At 35.7% G+C, this 19,292-nt stretch overlaps 6 protein-coding genes and 1 non-coding gene across 8 annotated transcripts; 5 read left to right on the top strand and 2 right to left on the bottom strand.

The window, feature by feature from the left end:
- Positions 1-347: 347 nt before the first annotated feature.
- On the bottom strand, positions 348-3,642 carry Gbeta5 (guanine nucleotide-binding protein subunit beta-5). The gene is made up of 5 exons (XM_071714422.1): positions 2,163-3,642; positions 1,923-2,059; positions 1,718-1,836; positions 1,231-1,588; positions 348-1,073 (listed from the first exon to the last, which is right to left on the bottom strand). Exons 1-5 carry the CDS (start codon positions 2,266-2,268, stop codon positions 744-746), a joined length of 1,050 nt encoding a protein of 349 aa, XP_071570523.1. The 5' UTR covers positions 2,269-3,642; the 3' UTR covers positions 348-743.
- Positions 3,643-3,812: 170 nt separating this feature from the next.
- Blw (ATP synthase subunit alpha blw, mitochondrial) lies at positions 3,813-6,938 on the top strand. The gene is made up of 8 exons (XM_071714421.1): positions 3,813-4,024; positions 4,415-4,528; positions 4,690-5,039; positions 5,178-5,534; positions 5,611-5,992; positions 6,073-6,217; positions 6,314-6,431; positions 6,523-6,938. The coding sequence occupies exons 1-8, from the start codon at positions 3,959-3,961 to the stop codon at positions 6,629-6,631; spliced, it is 1,641 nt and encodes a 546-aa protein (XP_071570522.1). The 5' UTR covers positions 3,813-3,958; the 3' UTR covers positions 6,632-6,938.
- An 85-nt stretch (positions 6,939-7,023) lies between these two features.
- On the bottom strand, positions 7,024-8,842 carry Elm (calcineurin like EF-hand protein 1 elm). Its single transcript, XM_071714425.1, has 5 exons — positions 8,485-8,842; positions 8,341-8,408; positions 7,914-8,177; positions 7,708-7,801; positions 7,024-7,577 (listed from the first exon to the last, which is right to left on the bottom strand). The coding sequence occupies exons 1-5, from the start codon at positions 8,526-8,528 to the stop codon at positions 7,433-7,435; spliced, it is 615 nt and encodes a 204-aa protein (XP_071570526.1). The 5' UTR covers positions 8,529-8,842; the 3' UTR covers positions 7,024-7,432.
- A 148-nt stretch (positions 8,843-8,990) lies between these two features.
- Neos (nuclear receptor coactivator protein neosin) lies at positions 8,991-13,337 on the top strand. Its single transcript, XM_071714420.1, has 7 exons — positions 8,991-9,148; positions 9,427-9,662; positions 9,852-10,704; positions 10,858-10,941; positions 11,038-11,237; positions 11,335-11,763; positions 12,132-13,337. Exons 2-7 carry the CDS (start codon positions 9,428-9,430, stop codon positions 12,335-12,337), a joined length of 2,007 nt encoding a protein of 668 aa, XP_071570521.1. The 5' UTR covers positions 8,991-9,148; position 9,427; the 3' UTR covers positions 12,338-13,337.
- Positions 13,338-13,663: 326 nt separating this feature from the next.
- On the top strand, positions 13,664-16,702 carry LOC139777173 (THUMP domain-containing protein 1 homolog). 2 transcript variants are annotated; one of them, XM_071714424.1, is made up of 6 exons: positions 13,664-14,082; positions 15,176-15,426; positions 15,529-15,690; positions 15,788-16,032; positions 16,116-16,335; positions 16,424-16,702. In XM_071714424.1, the coding sequence occupies exons 2-6, from the start codon at positions 15,232-15,234 to the stop codon at positions 16,589-16,591; spliced, it is 990 nt and encodes a 329-aa protein (XP_071570525.1). In that variant the 5' UTR covers positions 13,664-14,082; positions 15,176-15,231; the 3' UTR covers positions 16,592-16,702. The 2 variants fall into 2 exon arrangements, with proteins under 2 accessions (XP_071570525.1, XP_071570524.1); XM_071714423.1 differs by lacking the exon at positions 13,664-14,082 and having other exon boundaries at positions 15,092-15,426.
- Positions 16,703-16,992: 290 nt separating this feature from the next.
- On the top strand, positions 16,993-17,064 carry Trnaq-cug (transfer RNA glutamine (anticodon CUG)). The gene has a single exon. It is a non-coding gene; the product is annotated as a tRNA-Gln (tRNA).
- A 302-nt stretch (positions 17,065-17,366) lies between these two features.
- LOC139777179 (uncharacterized) lies at positions 17,367-19,139 on the top strand. Its single transcript, XM_071714434.1, has 6 exons — positions 17,367-17,685; positions 17,788-17,902; positions 18,030-18,145; positions 18,241-18,519; positions 18,583-18,850; positions 18,950-19,139. Exons 2-6 carry the CDS (start codon positions 17,856-17,858, stop codon positions 19,029-19,031), a joined length of 792 nt encoding a protein of 263 aa, XP_071570535.1. The 5' UTR covers positions 17,367-17,685; positions 17,788-17,855; the 3' UTR covers positions 19,032-19,139.
- The last annotated feature ends 153 nt before the right edge of the window (positions 19,140-19,292 follow it).

The following is a 19,292-nucleotide window of genomic DNA, read 5'->3' on the forward strand; positions in this document are numbered from 1 at the left end:
ATATACAAATAAAATTGTACTTTTTATACAATAATCGTTAATTTCTCCTCTGGACAAATTACTGGCTTTTGCACTCAGAACATATAGTAGCCAATTATATCGCAGTATATCTTGCTAGGATTGTTATTTCCGGAAAAGCAAGTGGTTGATTGGGTCAGGTCTTGATTGCTTTTGTAATGGGTGCTTTCCATTTCCTGACACAAGTCGATCTTTTAATATCTAAACACGTTTATTTTATTTTAAGCATAAAAATAGAATATGATATAACTAAATAATAACAAGATTTATGAATGTACACGCAGCAACTTCACCCAACAATCTTTATAAACAAAGCAATGTTTACACAATTTGGATTTATGAAATTTTATTTTTTTGTGGCATACATATTGTGACTCCGCTAAGAATTATTATATATATTCACTAAAATTTTTCTGTAAATTAGGACCAGCCTAATACATAAATATATATGCAACTTCATTAATGTTATATCACATTACATGTTGTTACATTTTATGGATTACATTTTGCATGACAATAAGCACGCTTGCTATCGATTGCACAACAATTTAACGTATCATACATACGTTTGATATTATGAAAACATGAATAACATACAAAAAGTATTGGAGAAGGCGAGAATTTCTAAATAAATAGAAAAAAAAATAATAAATATTATCTATGTGTTGCCTAACAAGAGTATCTCATATCTCAACAAGTTTAAGAGAGTAATGGTAATGATGAAGCTAAGCCCAAACTCGTAAAGTCGCGTCCCAGCTTCCGGTAGACAGGGCAGTACCGTCCGGAGAAACCCTTAGACACGAAACTCGGTTTTCATGCCCATATAATAGTGCCACTCGTTGGCACTTTAAAGTATCCCACACATTCACTGTATAATCATTATATCCAGCGAAGAGCAAGCGGCCGCTTACACTGAGATCAACTGCGTTTGCTCCGAATATTATACTTTCTTTCGCGTATACCGCGACTTCTCTATCGGCACGCAGATCGAACAAACGACAAGTAGCATCGTCCGAACCTGTCGCTACTGCATCGCCGCCTGGATGAAATCTTACCTGCGTGCACGACGAATATAATATCATATTAAATATTATATACTGATATAAAAGAAAGTAATATAAAATATATCGATTAACGATATAATAATTACTTTTCAATCATCAGTACTATAATGCAAGATATGAAAAAATATACAATTTAGATGTTACATACTGAATTAACGTCAGATTGGTGCCCTTCAAAACTTTGCACGCACTGGCCACTGCGCATATCCCAAATCAAGACCAGTTTGTCACAACCACCGGATACAAACGTGTTTCCAGTTTCACTCGGCGCTAGATCGATAGACATGACGTCGCTGGAGTGTCCTTGAAAACTCTGTAACAATTGCCCGCTTTCTACGTCCCACAAACCGCACGTGCTGTCTCCACTGCCAGTTAAAATCTGCTGATCACTGTTAGGAAACGCGCAGCACGACATGTATGATGTATGGGTCCCAACGGTCTTCTTGTGAGCCGATACATCATCCTCCAGACTTAACGGATACACCGTAACTTTATTATCCAGACCTCTGCAACATTAATAATAATAATAATATTAATAAAGATACATATAATAGAGATTTATCGCAAATCTCTGGCTTAACGTGTCTCTGGCTTTTATAGTAAATTTGTCATAATCCATTACAATTAATATGTACCCGCATGCAACTAAAGTGCCGCTAGGGCCATAAGCACACGCCATCACCCATCTGGTCGGCATACTGACGGCATGTTCTTTATTTGTAGTAAAGGCATCCCATATGATCATTCTTCCATCCTAAAAGTAAAGTAATATATATATATATATATATATACTATATTTTATGTAACATGTAAAATAAAATACTTGAGAAAAAGATTTACCTGTGAAGAAGAAACAATATGACGCTTATCGGGAGACCAGTCGGAACATAAAACTTTGGCCTGATGCCCTTTTAGGATACGTCTAGGTTTTACATTTATACAATTAATTACTTCGAGCCTGTCCGCTACGCTGGCAACTAAAACAAAATGTTAAGGATAATAGAATATGAAAAATAAAGAAATATAGTATTGATAAGTAAAGTCCTAAATGTCACAAACAATAGAGGTTGATTCATTTACGTGTAATATCATTTAACTTTTGTCGTTCATCCTCCAAGCGTATCTTTAAGCATTCCGCTTCCTTCGCCAGCTTCTCTATGTGTTCCAGCTCGGTTGCAGAGTCCATATTGTCTCACTTGCTGGACACTGGTCAACTTTTTGATAAAGAAATTTCACAAACAGATAATGGTCTTCCATACACTAAAATTACATGTATGTCAGTGTCCGAGTTGCACACATGCACATCCCGTATGTATCAACTCTAATATGAAATCTATATGCATGTCTTTACGACAATTCTAGTTCCGTCGTTATAAATTATTCATTTTACATTCATTTTTAATTCATAATCACAGCAATAGGCAGTTAATTGTTACTCGAGATTAGAATTATAAGTATAATTTGCGCTAAATCCGAAATCTTATTTTCGCGAGCGAGACGAAACGGGGAGTCGTGAAATTCTGACGGACGTCGACTGTCGACATTGTTTCTTGTTTCGCGCGTCTAGGCTCTCCCCATTCCCATTAAATCGCATTTGTTTGTTTGTTTTCTTTTTTAAGAGGAAACTGTCCACGGTCACACGCAGTAAACGAGGATAATCGATATGGCGAATTGTGGCGAATCGCGAATCGCGAATCGTCAATCGACGCGAGATGTAATAACGAAACGCTTGGCGCTTGGCGCTTGGCTTGGCGCCGGACTCGCCGTCGCCGGAGCAATGATGCTTCTCTTGTTCTTTTGACCACTCTTGACGCTTCTGCACCTTGCAGTGCCTTGCACTCGCACCACCTCGCACCTCGCACGGCTCGCACTGCTCCGTGCTCACTGCTCACCAGCTCACCACTGCTCACTGCCTCGCTGTCCGCACTCCGCACCACTCCGCACAGTGTCCGCCCGACACTGCCCGACACCCGATACGTATCGCGCACGCAACTAAATTTTTTTAATAGAAAATATCAGATACTCCGATATCTCTCTACATTACTTGTTTTTTGTTGTTGATTACAATTTTACGATGCGGCTTTAGAGAAATGACAAATGAATTGATGTATCTGCGGGCAGCTTGTGATTGGAGACTGATGGGGAGAGAAAACACTCGCTACTCGCTCCGTTGCTTCGTGTAATTGTTGTAATTAGTTAGACAGAAAATTTATCTTCAACGTCTCTCCCTATTATATACGCACTCGCATTTTTTCATGTGCACATCGGTACACACATTTTTTATTTATCAAACAATACGTAATCCTTCCGAAATGCACTTGCATTTGCATATGGCATTCGAATTTCCCGCTTTGCACCGCGGTAACGCGTATTGCGCAAGAGGCAACAGGAAACTCACTTCTCGTTCGACAGTGTCGCGCAAATCGCGCAATTTCAGCGAGAATTGGCGAGAATCAGCGTCGAGATGCATACGAAAAATAATAGTTTTCATATATACGCCAAACGATGGTTAAATTTGGATTATTTGGATCATGAAATGCCGAAAAGTTGATCGGAAACGTTCGATTAGCGTGTCGGACGCGAGATTGCTGAAGCTGAAGGCGAATCGATGGCCGTCGACTTCCTGCGCATGGCCACGCATGGCCGCATGATAGAATCAAGGCCGGGGGTAGCAAGGGGAAGAGGGCACAGGGTTCGCTCGGGAGGGGCGCCGGCGGACGAGAATCAGCAACCAGCGATCAGCAAGTACGACGGACATTCTTCTGATCCTCGCTCCTCGCTCTACCAGCTACCTGCCTATCTCGAGTATCGAGTCGACCGGTCGTCTTCACGTTTATTCACTTCCTCACGTTGATTCGTAGCCTGGCCGCTGGAAAATGGCACTCTTGTCCCTACGTTTAGCCTCATCCTTGGCCAGGCACCTACCGAATACTACGGCCCAGGTAAATAGGAGGAATCTCGTTTTCTCGTTAAACACCCTCGCGGCCGCGGCCGCGGCCATGGCCATCGAGTGTTGCACTCCTCACTTGCCTGGTGAAACGTGTCGACATTGTCAGAGCCGCTTGCGCTCCGGTTTATCCCAGTTTATCCCGATTTACTTGGCGTTTTCGGTCACGCCAAGACTGTAGATAAAATATTAAGTAAGCATTCTGAGTCACAAACCGATTAATATTTGGGCGATGCTAGTGGTGTTGATATATGTACAGTGTATTATGTAAAGTGTGTTGAAGCAAGCAAGTTATGTAATAAGAGTTTCGGCGGAACTTTTGACCACAGTTACATGTAATATATATATAGATATATACGTATATATGTACTTTTTCGTGTTTTAGATTAATTGGCCTGCGACTGCTATAGCCTCCCGCAAATATCATGTTTCCTGCAGCCGCCGCTCGGCAGAAATTTCTGCTATCCTGGAAGAACGTATCCTTGGCTCGGCACCTCAGGTAGGCCAACCTCGTCAGTAATAAATTATCATGTTATTTGATACTTGAATCATTTGATGTTGCATGATTTTTTTAACATTTTATTTTTATTAATTTCGGATATATTTTTTTATAAATTAAAAAATATTTTTCAACATCTAAAGAAGATATATATATTTTAGGCTAATCTTGAAGAGACTGGCAGAGTGCTCAGCATTGGAGATGGTATCGCGCGTGTATACGGGTTGAAGAACATTCAGGCCGATGAGATGGTAGAATTCAGCTCAGGCTTAAAGGGTATGGCGTTGAATTTGGAACCTGACAACGTGGGTGTTGTAGTATTTGGTAATGACAGGCACATTATGGAGGGTGATATCGTCAAACGTACTGGTGCTATCGTCGACGTTCCTGTTGGCGACGAATTATTGGGTCGTGTCGTCGACGCCTTGGGTAATCCTATCGATGGCAGGGGGCCTCTAAACAATAAATTAAGATTCCGTATTGGAACAAAAGCTCCAGGCATTATCCCCAGGTAATTTATAAATAGAATTTTTACTCAGTCTCTCAGAGAAAACTAATCAGTATCCTTTCTTTGAAAAATCAGAGATTGAATGACGATTATATATTCAGCATGTACGTAAACATTACATAATTATATTCTGGATAACAGAGTATCAGTCAGAGAACCTATGCAAACTGGAATTAAAGCTGTGGATTCCTTGGTGCCTATTGGTCGTGGTCAACGTGAATTGATTATTGGAGACAGGCAAACTGGAAAAACTGCTCTTGCCATTGATACTATTATTAATCAAAAACGTTTCAACGATGCCGGAGAAGAGAAAAAGAAATTATATTGCATTTATGTCGCTATTGGCCAGAAGAGATCTACCGTTGCGCAAATTGTTAAGCGTTTAACGGACAGTGGAGCTATCAATTATACTATCATTGTATCTGCCACTGCCTCCGATGCGGCTCCGCTTCAGTACTTGGCCCCATACTCCGGATGTGCCATGGGAGAATTCTTCAGGTAGATATTTAAAACCGCGTTTAAATATATATCGAATTTCGTGCTGCAAACTCACATGAGGTTGATTATTTTACAGAGATAATGGAAAACATGCCTTAATCATTTACGACGACTTGTCCAAGCAAGCCGTTGCCTATCGGCAAATGTCTTTGCTGCTTCGAAGACCACCGGGTCGTGAGGCCTATCCTGGCGATGTATTCTATCTTCACTCTCGTTTGCTTGAAAGAGCTGCCAAAATGAATGAAAGTTTAGGTGGTGGATCGTTGACCGCTTTACCTGTTATTGAGACACAAGCTGGTGATGTGTCAGCTTACATCCCTACCAATGTTATTTCTATTACCGACGGTCAAATCTTTTTGGAAACCGAATTGTTCTACAAAGGTATCCGACCTGCTATCAACGTCGGTTTATCTGTGTCGCGTGTCGGATCTGCCGCTCAAACCAAAGCCATGAAGCAGGTATCGTAAATCTTTTGATATATTTAATTAGCGCAAAAAGATTTATACAACATTAATATTTATGATACTCGATTACGTAGGTTGCCGGTTCTATGAAATTGGAATTGGCTCAATATCGTGAAGTAGCGGCTTTTGCTCAGTTCGGTTCGGATTTGGACGCTTCAACCCAGCAATTGCTGAATCGTGGCGTGAGATTAACGGAACTTCTCAAACAGGGACAATACGGTAAAATTGTCATAATTTTTATGTTAACAATAATCTTGATGGAAATCGATTTACACATTGTTTCACATCTGACATATTTCTCTTTTTCTGTTTCAGTACCTATGGCTATTGAGGAACAGGTAGCAGTCATATATTGCGGTGTACGTGGTTATCTTGACAAAATGGATCCGACGAAGATCACCAACTTTGAAAAAGAATTCCTTGCACACATTAGGTATATATTAAATGTGATTTATATGTTTCATTAATGCATACGTACTTAAACATTATATATATATACATATATGTATATTATTCTTTTTTAGGTCTGCTCAAAAAGATCTTCTTGCTACGATCGCGAAAGAAAATGTTATTAGCGAAGCAACGGATGCGAAACTTAAGAAAGTAGTTACCGATTTCCTCTCATCCTTCTGAGCGTAGAGCGCGATCATCGAATGTCATTTTAATGCGAGTCAACATAGATAATTAAAGAACGTACGATGTTCTTGAAAATTTTTCTGCTGCTGACGTGCGTTAATGTACCGATATTACGCATTGCTATGCAAATGTTACTAGTTTACATTATTATTATAATGTAATTATGTATAATATCTGTACATTAAAAATATTATTGCAGCAATTCCACATACGACCTGTAAACTCGATAACCATCTACAATATTCAATATATTGATATAAAAAGATTAATCTTTAATAAAAATAAAAATGCTGTTTTAGGTGTACATTCTTCCTGATGTAAATTTTAATAATAATAAGTAATCACGTAAAGTTTAGAAGAGAGACTTTCAAAGAAGATAAGAAATGATATATTTTTTAATTTGCTTTTTTTAATTCCCCTAAAATACATTTTTTCATGTTTTGCGTACGGTTGAATCAAAATTAGAGTTGATCCTGTTTTCTTTTTGCTTTATATATACACACTATACACACATCATATATATATATATATACACATGCACATTCATTTACAATTCTTTTTCAACTCGTAATTCTTGCGTAAAAATCCAAGCTTTATATTATACATATTATTTTATATAAATCTTGCCATCTCAATCGCAAATACTTTCCCTCGATTACTAATTATACATGATTTGCTTACATATGGATGTTTATATATGCACAATCTCTTGTAATTGTAAAAATTTATAACACAATAACCTAACACCTGCATATAAATTCTATATTATATTATATTTTATATAAATCAGTAATGAATTTAACTGAGAAATCTTATGGACATTTTCTGCTCAACATCCGTACGTTCTAGTGCTTTGCAAAATTCTTCAAACGATATCATACCATCACCATTTTCATCAGCCTCGACTATGGTCCGTTCCGCAATGCTGGTTAGCTGTTCTTCACTAAAATAAATACATGCTTATTAAATTGACAAATTATGTTAAACGTTTGTCTAATTATAGGAAAGAGATGTATAGAGTAGGATGTCAATGTCATAAATGCATTAACAGTTGTAAAAAAATTAATTCTTACCTGATATTGGCACCAACCATCATATGCAAAATAGCAAGTAGTTCATCTTTCGATATCAGGTCGTCGTTATCCAAATCATACATTTTAAATGCAACTGAAAGAAATATTTAATAATAAGATCCTTAATATATTTCATAAATTTAATGAATATCTTGATTATAACATTTGATCATGGTATGTTACTTCATATATTCGTCAATATTTACATCTCAACTTTTGCTGCCTTGAATTTAATCGATTGGGACTATTTTTCTTGATAGGTCTAAAACGGGCCAGGACCTGCATAAACTGCAGGAAATTCACTCGGTCGTTCCCACTTTCTTCAAAGAAAGCGTTTACTATTCTTTCGCCAAGAGGATTTATCGCCAATTCTGGGATCCTAAGAAAATCTTCTCGACTGAGTGTGCCGCAATCCCCGCGATCCAAACTGGTAAAGCGGCTGTATAAACGTTCGATTTGATTTGGTGTGACTGTAATAGAGAGGGTCAGCGTAACGATATTATTAAAATTATTCGCGTCTCATTAAGTCATTAAAAATTATTTGTGCAGTTCGCGTAGTTATTCGCGAAATAAATTGATTCATCGTCAGGCTAATTAATTCGTATGGAATGAATAGACAATATGGATACTTGCAACCAGTGGCATTCTGTATCTGCGCTATCTCATCTTCGCGTAGAAGAAGACTCGACCTGTTACCCATTCTGTCGTGACAAGTGAAATTTAAATTCGGGCTTATCGGGTTTATCAGGTGAAACACACCGCGCGAATACTATTTACATAGCACACGGAAAAATGCAGGCGTGGCGAACCAGGTCAATCATATGACCGCTGATGACGGCGAACCGGGCGAACAGACCAGGACGGCGCCGACGGCGGGACCACGGGGACCACCAGGGATAGACACAGGACAGACCTTGAACTTTGGACTTGGACCAACTTGGACAACGGAATGGATCAATCGGCAAACTTTGCTAGTTTGCTGTTGGTCGTTGAGCACGGAGCACGGAGCGAGAAATAATTCATGGAATATGATCCGTGCGAAATACTCTGGACAAACAAACAATAAACATACGGACAAATCGACAAATGACCGACGGAGCACGACGGAGCACGACGGAGCACGACGGAGGACGGAGGACTCTAGAGTTATTAGTATCCCTAGAAAATAAATCCTCTAGATTTCCTCCTACCTACGCGCTACGCGGGATGAACATCCCATAAGTTTCTTTTGTTTGTCGACTTGTGGCGTCGTGGGCGTCGTGGCTTAAAAGAGTTGGTAGCGCTGATTCGTTTCAGGTTTCAGCAAGATGTCTCTGTTGTGATTGTGATTCGCGACTCGCAACTCGCAACTCGCAACTCGCAACGATATTTTCCAAAACATACAAATAGTAGCTGACGAAGATTCTTATGGTGATCGATTTTCGTGAAAAAGCTATCTAAAGTAAGTTTTAGTAGTGATATATAATTCTCCGTCGCACTGACTTTTTATACAAATTCAATAAGTATTCACAACTCGCGTAAACGTTAGTTTAATAATGTCAGATGTTGTGTTTAAGTTAATATGCTTTGACGTGGTATCAGATGATACCTGACGACTGACGTTACAATTATCGCGACGAGTTGTCATTTTACACGCCGGGGATCTGCTTCGATTCTTCCGGAGAGTTTATCGATAACTCTACAATGATTTTTTGTTTGTTTGTATATATATAAAATCAGGATGAGCGCCAGACTTCTGAAAGATCCCGCTACTGCGTCCAGCCGTATATTTGTAGGTCATTTACAAACTGACGATGTTACAAAGTTAGAGCTGGAGGAGCATTTCGCCAAATATGGCACTGTTATAGCGTCGATAACAAACAGAGGCTTTGGATTTGTGCAGTTTGAAGATGAGCAGTCTGCGCAGAAAGCTATTCAAAATGAAAATGGTGCAATGTTTAAAGGCAGACGTATAGGTAAATTGTACAAGTGCAGCTATAGGCACGCTTGATTACGATACTTTTTTTCATAACGTTATTCTTTTTTTTTCTTTTATTTAATTAAGAATTTCTTTATCAAATAATCAATGTTCTACATCATTGGAAGAGAAGATGCATAAGGAGATAATTCAATCCCCTTATTTTTTTTTTAATTCTAATTTATAGATGTTAGACCAGCGAAGAAAGATAATCAATCCAGCGGCGGAAATGCAGGAAATCCAAATGCGAAACAAATGGGTGGATCAAATAATCAATTTAATTCCATGAATAATCAATTTAGTAATGCTGCAAATGAATCGTTTGGTATGAATAAACCAAATTATGCCGGCGGGATGAATCAGAATTTTGGGAATGACAGTACCTTCGGCAACAACCAAAAAGATTTGAACGCTCAAGCTAGGAGCGGTGGAAATAACTTTGACGATGGAAATCAGGCTGGAAGTAATGATAATGAACAATTTAATGGGAAACATAATAATAATAATAATGGAAATGATCATTTTAATAATCCCACGCAAAATCGTGGAAATAATCAATTTAATATGAATAATCCGAATCGTGGAAACGATCAGTTTCTTCCTGGTCATGGCAATCAAAATAGAGGCACTAACAATCAATTTGGAAATAACCAAATGGGAAATCAGAACAGGCCTGGAGGAGTTCCAGGAAATCGTAATCAAGCTAATCCGGGCAACAACCAAAACCAAAATGCCGGTGTTGTTGGCGGTGGGCCGATGGGCCCTGGCGGTGTTCATAGAGCTCGCGGGACAAGAGGTGGAAAGAATAGAAATAAGAATAATCAGAACAATCCGAACAATCCGAACATAAATAATTTCAGAGATCGAAGTCCAATTAATAGGAATAATCGGATGGAAGATAAAACAAATAGAGACTGGGATCTCAAACAAGGAGACAGATTACGTAGCAACAATTTTGTCAGAGATTCATTTAACGACAGTGGAAATCGTTTCGATGATTTCAAGGCTTCTGGAACTAGAGAGACAAGTGCTAGTTTCGGGTAAAGTATAGTCATTTTTGTAATAATTTGATAAGTCTTCGTTTAAGTAATATTAAGCAAACAATGGCGATTCTAACGAGGTTTTATCGAGATGCGATTGTCAGTTTATCAATCTGCGCGGATGCAGACGATCATCATCTGTTTATCTTACAGGAACACCAGTAGCTCGTCTGATTATCTTGCCATCGCAGCTGAGAAGAATGACTGTGAAATTATTGTCGTTAATAAAGCGTTAACGTAAACTATCAATTCTCTTATAAAATTATAATTTGACTAACAATAAGTTACATTTGAGTTTCATGTATATAACATATTGTTTAATTAAATATGCAGGAAATATGCAGAAGATATCGAATTACGCTTGAAGCAAATCGGTTTAATGGTAGATTTGCTGTTTCCAAATGAAGACGTTCCTTTAGGTCGTGTTTTGGGAAATATAGCAAGTCGTGGCTGCTTGTATGCTGTAGTCGTTACACCCATCAACCATGAGCACCATTCCTTGACACTGAATATTTTACATGGTTTGCCACAAGGTAGAGTTTCAATAATTGTAATATTAAAATTCAGTATACCTGCACCTGCACACAATATATGATATTAGTTAATTGGTATTGTATTGTTATATTGTAGAACACAGAAACATGCCCGTTGAAGATGCTATAAATTTGATTTCACGAGATTTCGCAAATTATAAAGCTGGTGGCCGCTCGGTTCCTTTGAATACCCCTCTTGCAAACGAGCGCCATCCGGATGCTATACAAGTTCTCCTTAATATGCTGGCTGACAATCATCAGCTCACAGTTCTGCAATACGATCGCGTCATAAAGTACCTCGACATGAAACGCGAGGAACAAGTACAAGTTGAATTGGGCGATGCAAAAGATTTGCCGGTAAAAACACCGCTCACGCCAGTCAACGATCCGAAACAGGCCGAATTACAGACGAGAATATTGAATATCCTAAATAACAGTAAGAGTGCATCGACAGCGGCGGAGCCCAGTCCAGTACCACCACCGACTTCAGCACCAGCCCCAGTCCCACCAGCTAATTGGGGAACAGGTGAAAATTACAAATCATAGAATTGCATTGATAAGAACGATTTCAACGTAAATTACATGTTCTTGATCAAATTAATATTATAGTAAGTAATATTATATAGATATGTTTTAAAATTAAAATTCTTTTAATTAAAATCTTAGCCCTAAAGTGTCATAGCTATACTTAATAAATACAAATTTGCAGCACTCTGCAAGAAATCTTATTTGCAATTATATTTGAATATTAAATATGATTTTCTTGTTTTGTTTAATATAGCGGAAATATACATTGGAAAATTTGTTTACGTGATTGTGCGTATAGGCCGTAGAGTAATTATGTAGCTTGTGAAACTATAAACTTCATAAATGTTTATTGTATAATGTCAATAGCATCAAACGCGGTCACGTCATCCACGACAACCTCTTCTACAGGAGTTTCACCTTCGCCTCTCCTAAATGATCCGACAGTTCAGAAAGCTCTCGACAGTCTCTTGCAAGGTAATCTATTGAAAAACATTGGCGATCAACAACCATCACCTGCGACAACAACTGGAGCGCCATTGTTCGCTGCTTTCTCCAATATCGGTAGATTTTAACCGCCACATGTATTCTATTACATAATCTTATGAGTTTTGGAATTCTTCGTACTTTTCCCGATTTTATTCCGTACTAAATATACAATCGCGAAAACGCAGTCAGCGAAAAGGAGACGTAGAAACAGCATTGCAAACATAATAAATATTTTAGTACATTGTATATTAATCGTGTAAAATGGTAAATTCAAGATAAGTTTATGATAATTCTAAAAGCACGACAATTATTATTCAAATATTCACATTACTGTTACTGCCTATATGTATGGTATATAGTATATATCGTTGATAATATACTTCTCTCTAAATAGCTATGCGTTTAAAACTACATATGCTTTGATACACAACATTGCATATAATTTACCAGAAATATACTTGATACATTTATATTCTGCATAGCGCACAAATGCTTGAAAATTAGGTAATATACGCATACACATCTAAAATACCCTTATTTGAAACAAAACTAATCTTATTTTTCACTATTATATATGTTTTTATGTAAAAATCAGTTTTTATACAACTTATAGAATGATACATGTTAGAATGATAAATATGCAGTATAATTAAAGATACACCCTCTTCTTATTGTATAAAAATCATTTTAACTTTCGTGTTCCTACACTACGGAGTATTCTAACGTTATCCATAATAATTGTTTCTCCGGTCAGAAATTACAATAATATAAATAAATGATATTGTTAGGTATGTTGTAGTAACTAACGTTTAATTGTTTTTTTAAATTCTTTTTTAGTTATTACTAAAAGTTACAAGAGTTTGTATTTGCATAAAATTTTTTATAAATTGATAATATATATATATTTCTTCAAGTAGACGTAGGTAGGTCGATAGATATATTTTAGGCTTTATTAACATTACTTGGCTCTATAGTGAGTAAATTTATCTGTTTGAAGTAAGAATGTCTGGTGTAAATTTCATTAGCTATTAACACTTCAATTATGTAATATATTTAAAATATATTGTGTCTAAATAATCATCGTAATTGTATCGTGTGTAATGAATTTTCTTGTATTTCTAGTGTATTCCCATATGTAATACACAAGAATATATGTAAGATTTATTAACCTCACACACAATACTAAGTTTATATATAATACATAATAAATAATTAAATGCAATTATAAATTTCATATTACCTTAAATTAAATTACGTTAATTTGCGTTTATGGGTCAAAATAATAATTTTTTCGTGTAATCTTAGTACATATTTGACCTTCTATATTTTTAACGATTTAAACTTTCGTATCTTGAATGTTCGCATGGATATTTCAATATCCAATAGGAGAACATGCTTTCTAGGGAATTCTAACTTCTTTTCTAGTCTCTACATTCTCATCAGTCTCTAGCTGATGGAATAATGGAACTTTCAGGGTGCCATTACATGGAGCGCGAAAACGCGGAAAGAAAGTAACTAGATTCCGCGTTTCCGTCGCTTCTTTCTATCGCATTTGAGCGGAACAGCGGAAATCATGCGTGTTTTGTGTGTGTGTGTGCCAAGAAGTGCTAAACAATAAACATCAAGTATATAACTTTAACAGTTAATATCTCAAGCTTGAGATATTAAATACAAGATATTAAATACATATACAATATTTTATACAAGCTTGAGTAACTCATTGAAGATTGTTGATGACATTCTGAGATAGTTGAAGTATTTTTCGGGATCTGTCAATCTCATCTCTACAAGTAAATTGTTGCTGTCACCTTGTGCAAGTCTTCTTTCTTCGGTAAAAATAGGTCGTACCCATATTCTTCGATTCTTTTTGTCTTCCAATTTCTTGTAACGCAAGTACAAATAATACATTGAAGTCACTTTTTTCATTGTTATTTCTGCATGTCTCATCGGTTCATCTCTTGCTTGTATGAGAAACTTCATAATAATCATTAACATGATATTTGGATCCATGATATACTTTTAAAATAATTAATAAAATACACGAAGTACAAAATAACTTTTTCTTCCGAGATTTGTAATCGATAGAATATATATATATATATATTTGGAGTCTTTCGCACGTGCCACAACTAGCCTGCACTAGGAGTCACGGCTATAGAGCACTTATGCATTAGCGCTTGTTCTACCGAATAGTTTATAACAATTAAATCACTTTTCCAATTTCACGGAGAAATATCCACAATATTCTAAGCGGGATAGAATATATTATAAAAATACATAACCTATCTGAGGTATCTGCGTGCAACAGTACAGAGAAAAAGAACGAACATTTGACGCGTCCGTTCCGCGAGTTTGTTTCTCCTTATATTACATGGAGCACAATTTGCGCGGAAAAGCGGAACAGTATAGTGACAAATAGACATTTGTATTCATTTCTTAAAATTGTGTTTACTTAATTCATTGCAATTTTTATTAATATGCTTATCTTTTCAGCTTATCTATTGAATACAAGCATTTTAATCAATAAATACCGTTAAAAATTAATATTTTATAATTCTCCGTTCCGCTTTTCCGCTCAAAATGTGCTCCATGTAATATAAGGCATTCAAAACAGACGGAACGGATCGACGGAAATCTAGTAAATTTTGTCTTCCGCGCTTCCGCGTTTCCGCGTTTCCGCGCTCCATGTAATGGCACCCGTAGCGCTATTGCATCATTCTATCTTTATCGCTCATCAAGTGTAGAACAAGGATAGAATAAGCAAATAGCGCTAATAGCGCGCTCCCCGAACGCAGCCTTAATCTTTACCATCCTTACATCTATGTTCTTTATATTACCAGAGACCTTCTCCAATCGATACGAAAGAGATGAGTGAAGGGATACTTGATATATATACATATATATTTTTCATTGTTCTAATTTAGGACAGAAATTAAAGAATTAGAAGAAAAAAAATAAATAAATACAGACAAACAGTGCAATGAATACACGAAAAAGAAAGAACAGATATGTCGCGAATCGTCACGATTATAAGAAACGTAAACAATTTGCGCTGGAACCCGGGATGACGGGTTTCCTATGCACGTGCAACGTATACGAAAGAGGCTGTATTACTGATGCCTACAGATTACTCAATCTGTTTGCGGATGAAAAATCTGCATCAGACATAAATAAGGTACTTGGATGCGCGTAGACGCAGAAAACAGTATACAGGATATTTGCAAGCATTTGCTGTTTATGACAAATGTAATTACATATATTCTTTTATTATTTTAAGGAATCTGAAACGTCAAGCACAATAAACACACTCGTGGAAAAGGAAGCTGAAAAATCTTTAGAGGATACTGACGAAGATGAAGATATATCGACAGCTCTAGAGAAAGAAATCAATGAGCTCAGAACAGAGAGTGAGATGCCGTTGCCTTCTCGAAAATTTCAAGTATATTTGTGTCATAATTGTTGGATTAATATTGGATTAGTAAAATTATTTTCTTTGAGATAACATTTACATTTACCGATGTCATTGTTTTCCATAGGTAGTGGATACAGGTGTTAAAAACATGATTTTTATAGCGAGTACCTTACCAAATCCATTAGAGTTGGTTACCAAAATTGTCTCCAAGTTAGACACAACTAAAGAACAATGTACCAGATACTTGTTAAGATTACTTCCAATTGAAGTTGTATGCAAAGCATATATGGACAATATAAAGGCAAAAGCGAGTGAATTATTTGAGAAGTATTTTGCCCAAGAGCCTAAGACATTCAGCATTGTATTTAAGTAAGTTAATAGGTTGTTTTTTATTTAACTCTAAGCAAGTTGGTAATCTTTGTAATTTATTTTTAAAGTTAATAATGTTCTAGTCGTCGCAGCAATAACAGCATTAAAAGGGATGAGATTATCGAGGATTTGGCAGAAATAATACTAAGGAAAAATCCGGGTAATAAAGCAGATTTGAAAAATCCAGACATAGCTGTGATTGTTGAAGCGATACGTGGGATTTGCTTACTTTCTATCGCTCCCAATTACTACAAATTTAAGAAATATAATCTTCTCGAAATATGCAAGAGTACAAAGAATAAGGTATGGCTTATCTATATTAATATCAATGATTATAATTGTTAATAATAAATCTAATATTTCCAAAATGTATAAATAAAAAATTTCTTAGATAACTCCTAAGGAAGACGTAGCAGAGTGTGCAAATGAAGAAAAGTCAGAAGATAATAATCATGAAGATTCAGATACAACTACATCAACTACAAAGAAACGAGAAAAGTATACTGCTAATGATAAAAATTTGGATACACAAATTGAAGAAAAAGAACAAGTCAACTAAGCTCCATGCTTCAGATAGATTTGTTTGTAATATATAAAATATTTATACATAGTGACTATTTTATATTTTGTAAAGATACGCAAACTATAAATAAATGTCGCATAAAACGTACATATGATGTGAAATAATTTTATACGTTTTTGTTAATAGTTAATACCTTTATTAAAATCATTAGTAACATATAATTTTAATAATTATTAATAATTTCATGAAATATTGTATTATACTAGTGATATCGTATGAAAATTTTTATGTAGTGTAAAATTATACAATTAAAATTAGAGCATAAAAATGTGTAGTGAAAAAACTTATTTTAATTATGAAAAGCGAGGTATTTATTTTTATAGATATATATTGTTAGATTTATAGTAATATCAAGCACAAAGAACTTCTAACAACAAGGTCCCATGGTGTAATGGTTAGCACTCTGGACTCTGAATCCAGCGATCCGAGTTCAAATCTCGGTGGGACCTATTATTATTTTTTATAACCTGTATATTTTTTTTCAATTTTTTGTAGATATTAAAATGTAAAATAAATTGTCGTATTCAACATATTATCGTTATTATATTTTTTTTATTAATTCAACTAATAAAATAAATGAGAGAACGCAATTCTTTTCAGTGCTACTCTTTCTAGTGCCATCGTGTAGCAGTGAATATCGAAACGCAGCCTGGATAGGCCCTAAAGTTGCCTTCACTGTTCTGAAATTAAGCACTTCCGTCACAGTACTGTGCTTCCGGTTGACTTTATATATATCGCATCGTATCTAGTTATTCTTATATCGTGACTTGTGTACTATATGTGTAGCTAAAAAATCTAAAACAATATTTCTATTGGTTAATTTAATATTGTATAACGTATTTTTTTGGTTTTATTCTCATGGGATTAATCTTTTACACATATCAAAGACTTTTGACATTTTGATGCCAAACTATGAGATACAATTATGAGTTATGCATGAATAATATTTAAATATGACGCACGGGGACAAAGCTGGCCGTATTGTCCTCAATGTCCTCTGAAAAGAGGCAGGAGCCAAAATAAATAAAGAAGAAGAAGAAGACATCACGGCGAGTATAAAATATAAACGTGTGAGTATATATAGACGTGTCACAAAGTCGAAAGGAAAAAAAAGTAAAATAAAAGAAGAACGAAACGAAAGGTAGAAAACTTAAAACGAACACATTTGTCAGGCACACCGGCACACCTGTAGAAATCCAAGTCAAGTATCTCAGTATCTGTAGCAGCGAACTAGCGAACGATGCAGGAAGAGCGAAAAAACACTCCAAAATTAGGAACGATTCGAAAGTATAAAATTATTATTTTACTGTAAAGTTTACATGTATATATTTCAATTAGAAATATATTTCAATAAAAAAGTTCCATGGTGTGAAACTTAATGTATCTTGGTTTAACACAATGTATATTTTTGTAGAGTTCGCAATGCAAGTACGCCAGAGACTGCAGGAAATCTGTTGGATTTCAATGTTACAAGAATCAGTTCTCGTAACAGAACAACCATGATGCCAAGTGACATCGCACAGTTACAGAGTAAGAGCTTTATCAGAATCTTTTCTGCTAAGTTTCTTCCGATTGACCGCTTTCGTTGCTGTCATGTACTCTTAATACTGTTGCGTTATTTATAGAAATACCAAAAAAGAAGGCAGACACCGAATGCAAAGAATTAGAGCTTGGACTTCTTTATGACGAATATTTACAAACTATAATGATGGATCTCATAATGAAGAAGAAGACTGAAGAGAAAAAGCGTCTGATGGTCGCGCAATTAGCCACCGTGGCAAAAGAGATTGACCGAGATACGGAAAAATTGATCAAAATTAAAGCAAGGGAACGCGATATAATAAATTTAAGTTTAGCACAAAAAGAGGCAGACGCTCAACTGATTGAAGTGACGAGATGCACTGGTAAGATTAAAACTAATTAAAATGATATTAAACTATTTGTTGTTTACATTTATATTTCTACAGGAGACAAAACATTTAAAATTGTAAAAGATATGTCGTCTAAGTTGCAATCTCTCTTGGAACCCCTGGACATATTGCGGTGTAATGGGATAATACTTCCTGAAACGCAGGATGAATGGAAAGAGACTCGGGAAATATTAATAAAATGTTCAAATGCTTTAAAAAATATCGAAAATTTAATTGGATTGAAAGGCGAAACGTATTGTGCCGTTGATGCTGGATTAAAGGATTTTGCTGAAACATACAACGAGATAAAAGATGTTCAAAAAAAGTGTGTTGCAAAAATTATTTTTATCTTTTCTAACTTATTTTAAATTAATACGTATTAATGCGTACGACTATATTGCATATGTATCTGTATTTTTTGCAGATTGGAAGAAGCACTATGTAATTTACAAGTATTGATACTGAAGAATGCTTCACTTTCATTGGTATGCAATGAAAGTGGATAGATGGAAACAGGAGCTTTATTGTACGGGTGCTGCATAAAATGTGCACCATATGCTGTTAAAATCCATAAAGAGGTTAAATTCAGTTGAATAAAATTTATTTTATATTTTTGCAATGTTACGTTCAAGTTATTTTCTTTCTACCGAGTAAGAAAGAGAATTAGATTTTTATTACGATAAAATCTCGAATTTTTACTAAGAATAAATGACAATTTTATATGTAAAATTTTATATACTTTTTAAAATTTGGTACTCAAACATGCT

The sequence above is a fragment of the Temnothorax nylanderi genome, unplaced genomic scaffold (genome assembly GCF_030848795.1).
Source record: "Temnothorax nylanderi isolate EJ_2023f unplaced genomic scaffold, tnyl_v1.0 TNYL_tig0140_pilon, whole genome shotgun sequence".
In the NCBI taxonomy this organism is placed as follows: Eukaryota; Metazoa; Arthropoda; class Insecta; order Hymenoptera; family Formicidae; genus Temnothorax; species Temnothorax nylanderi.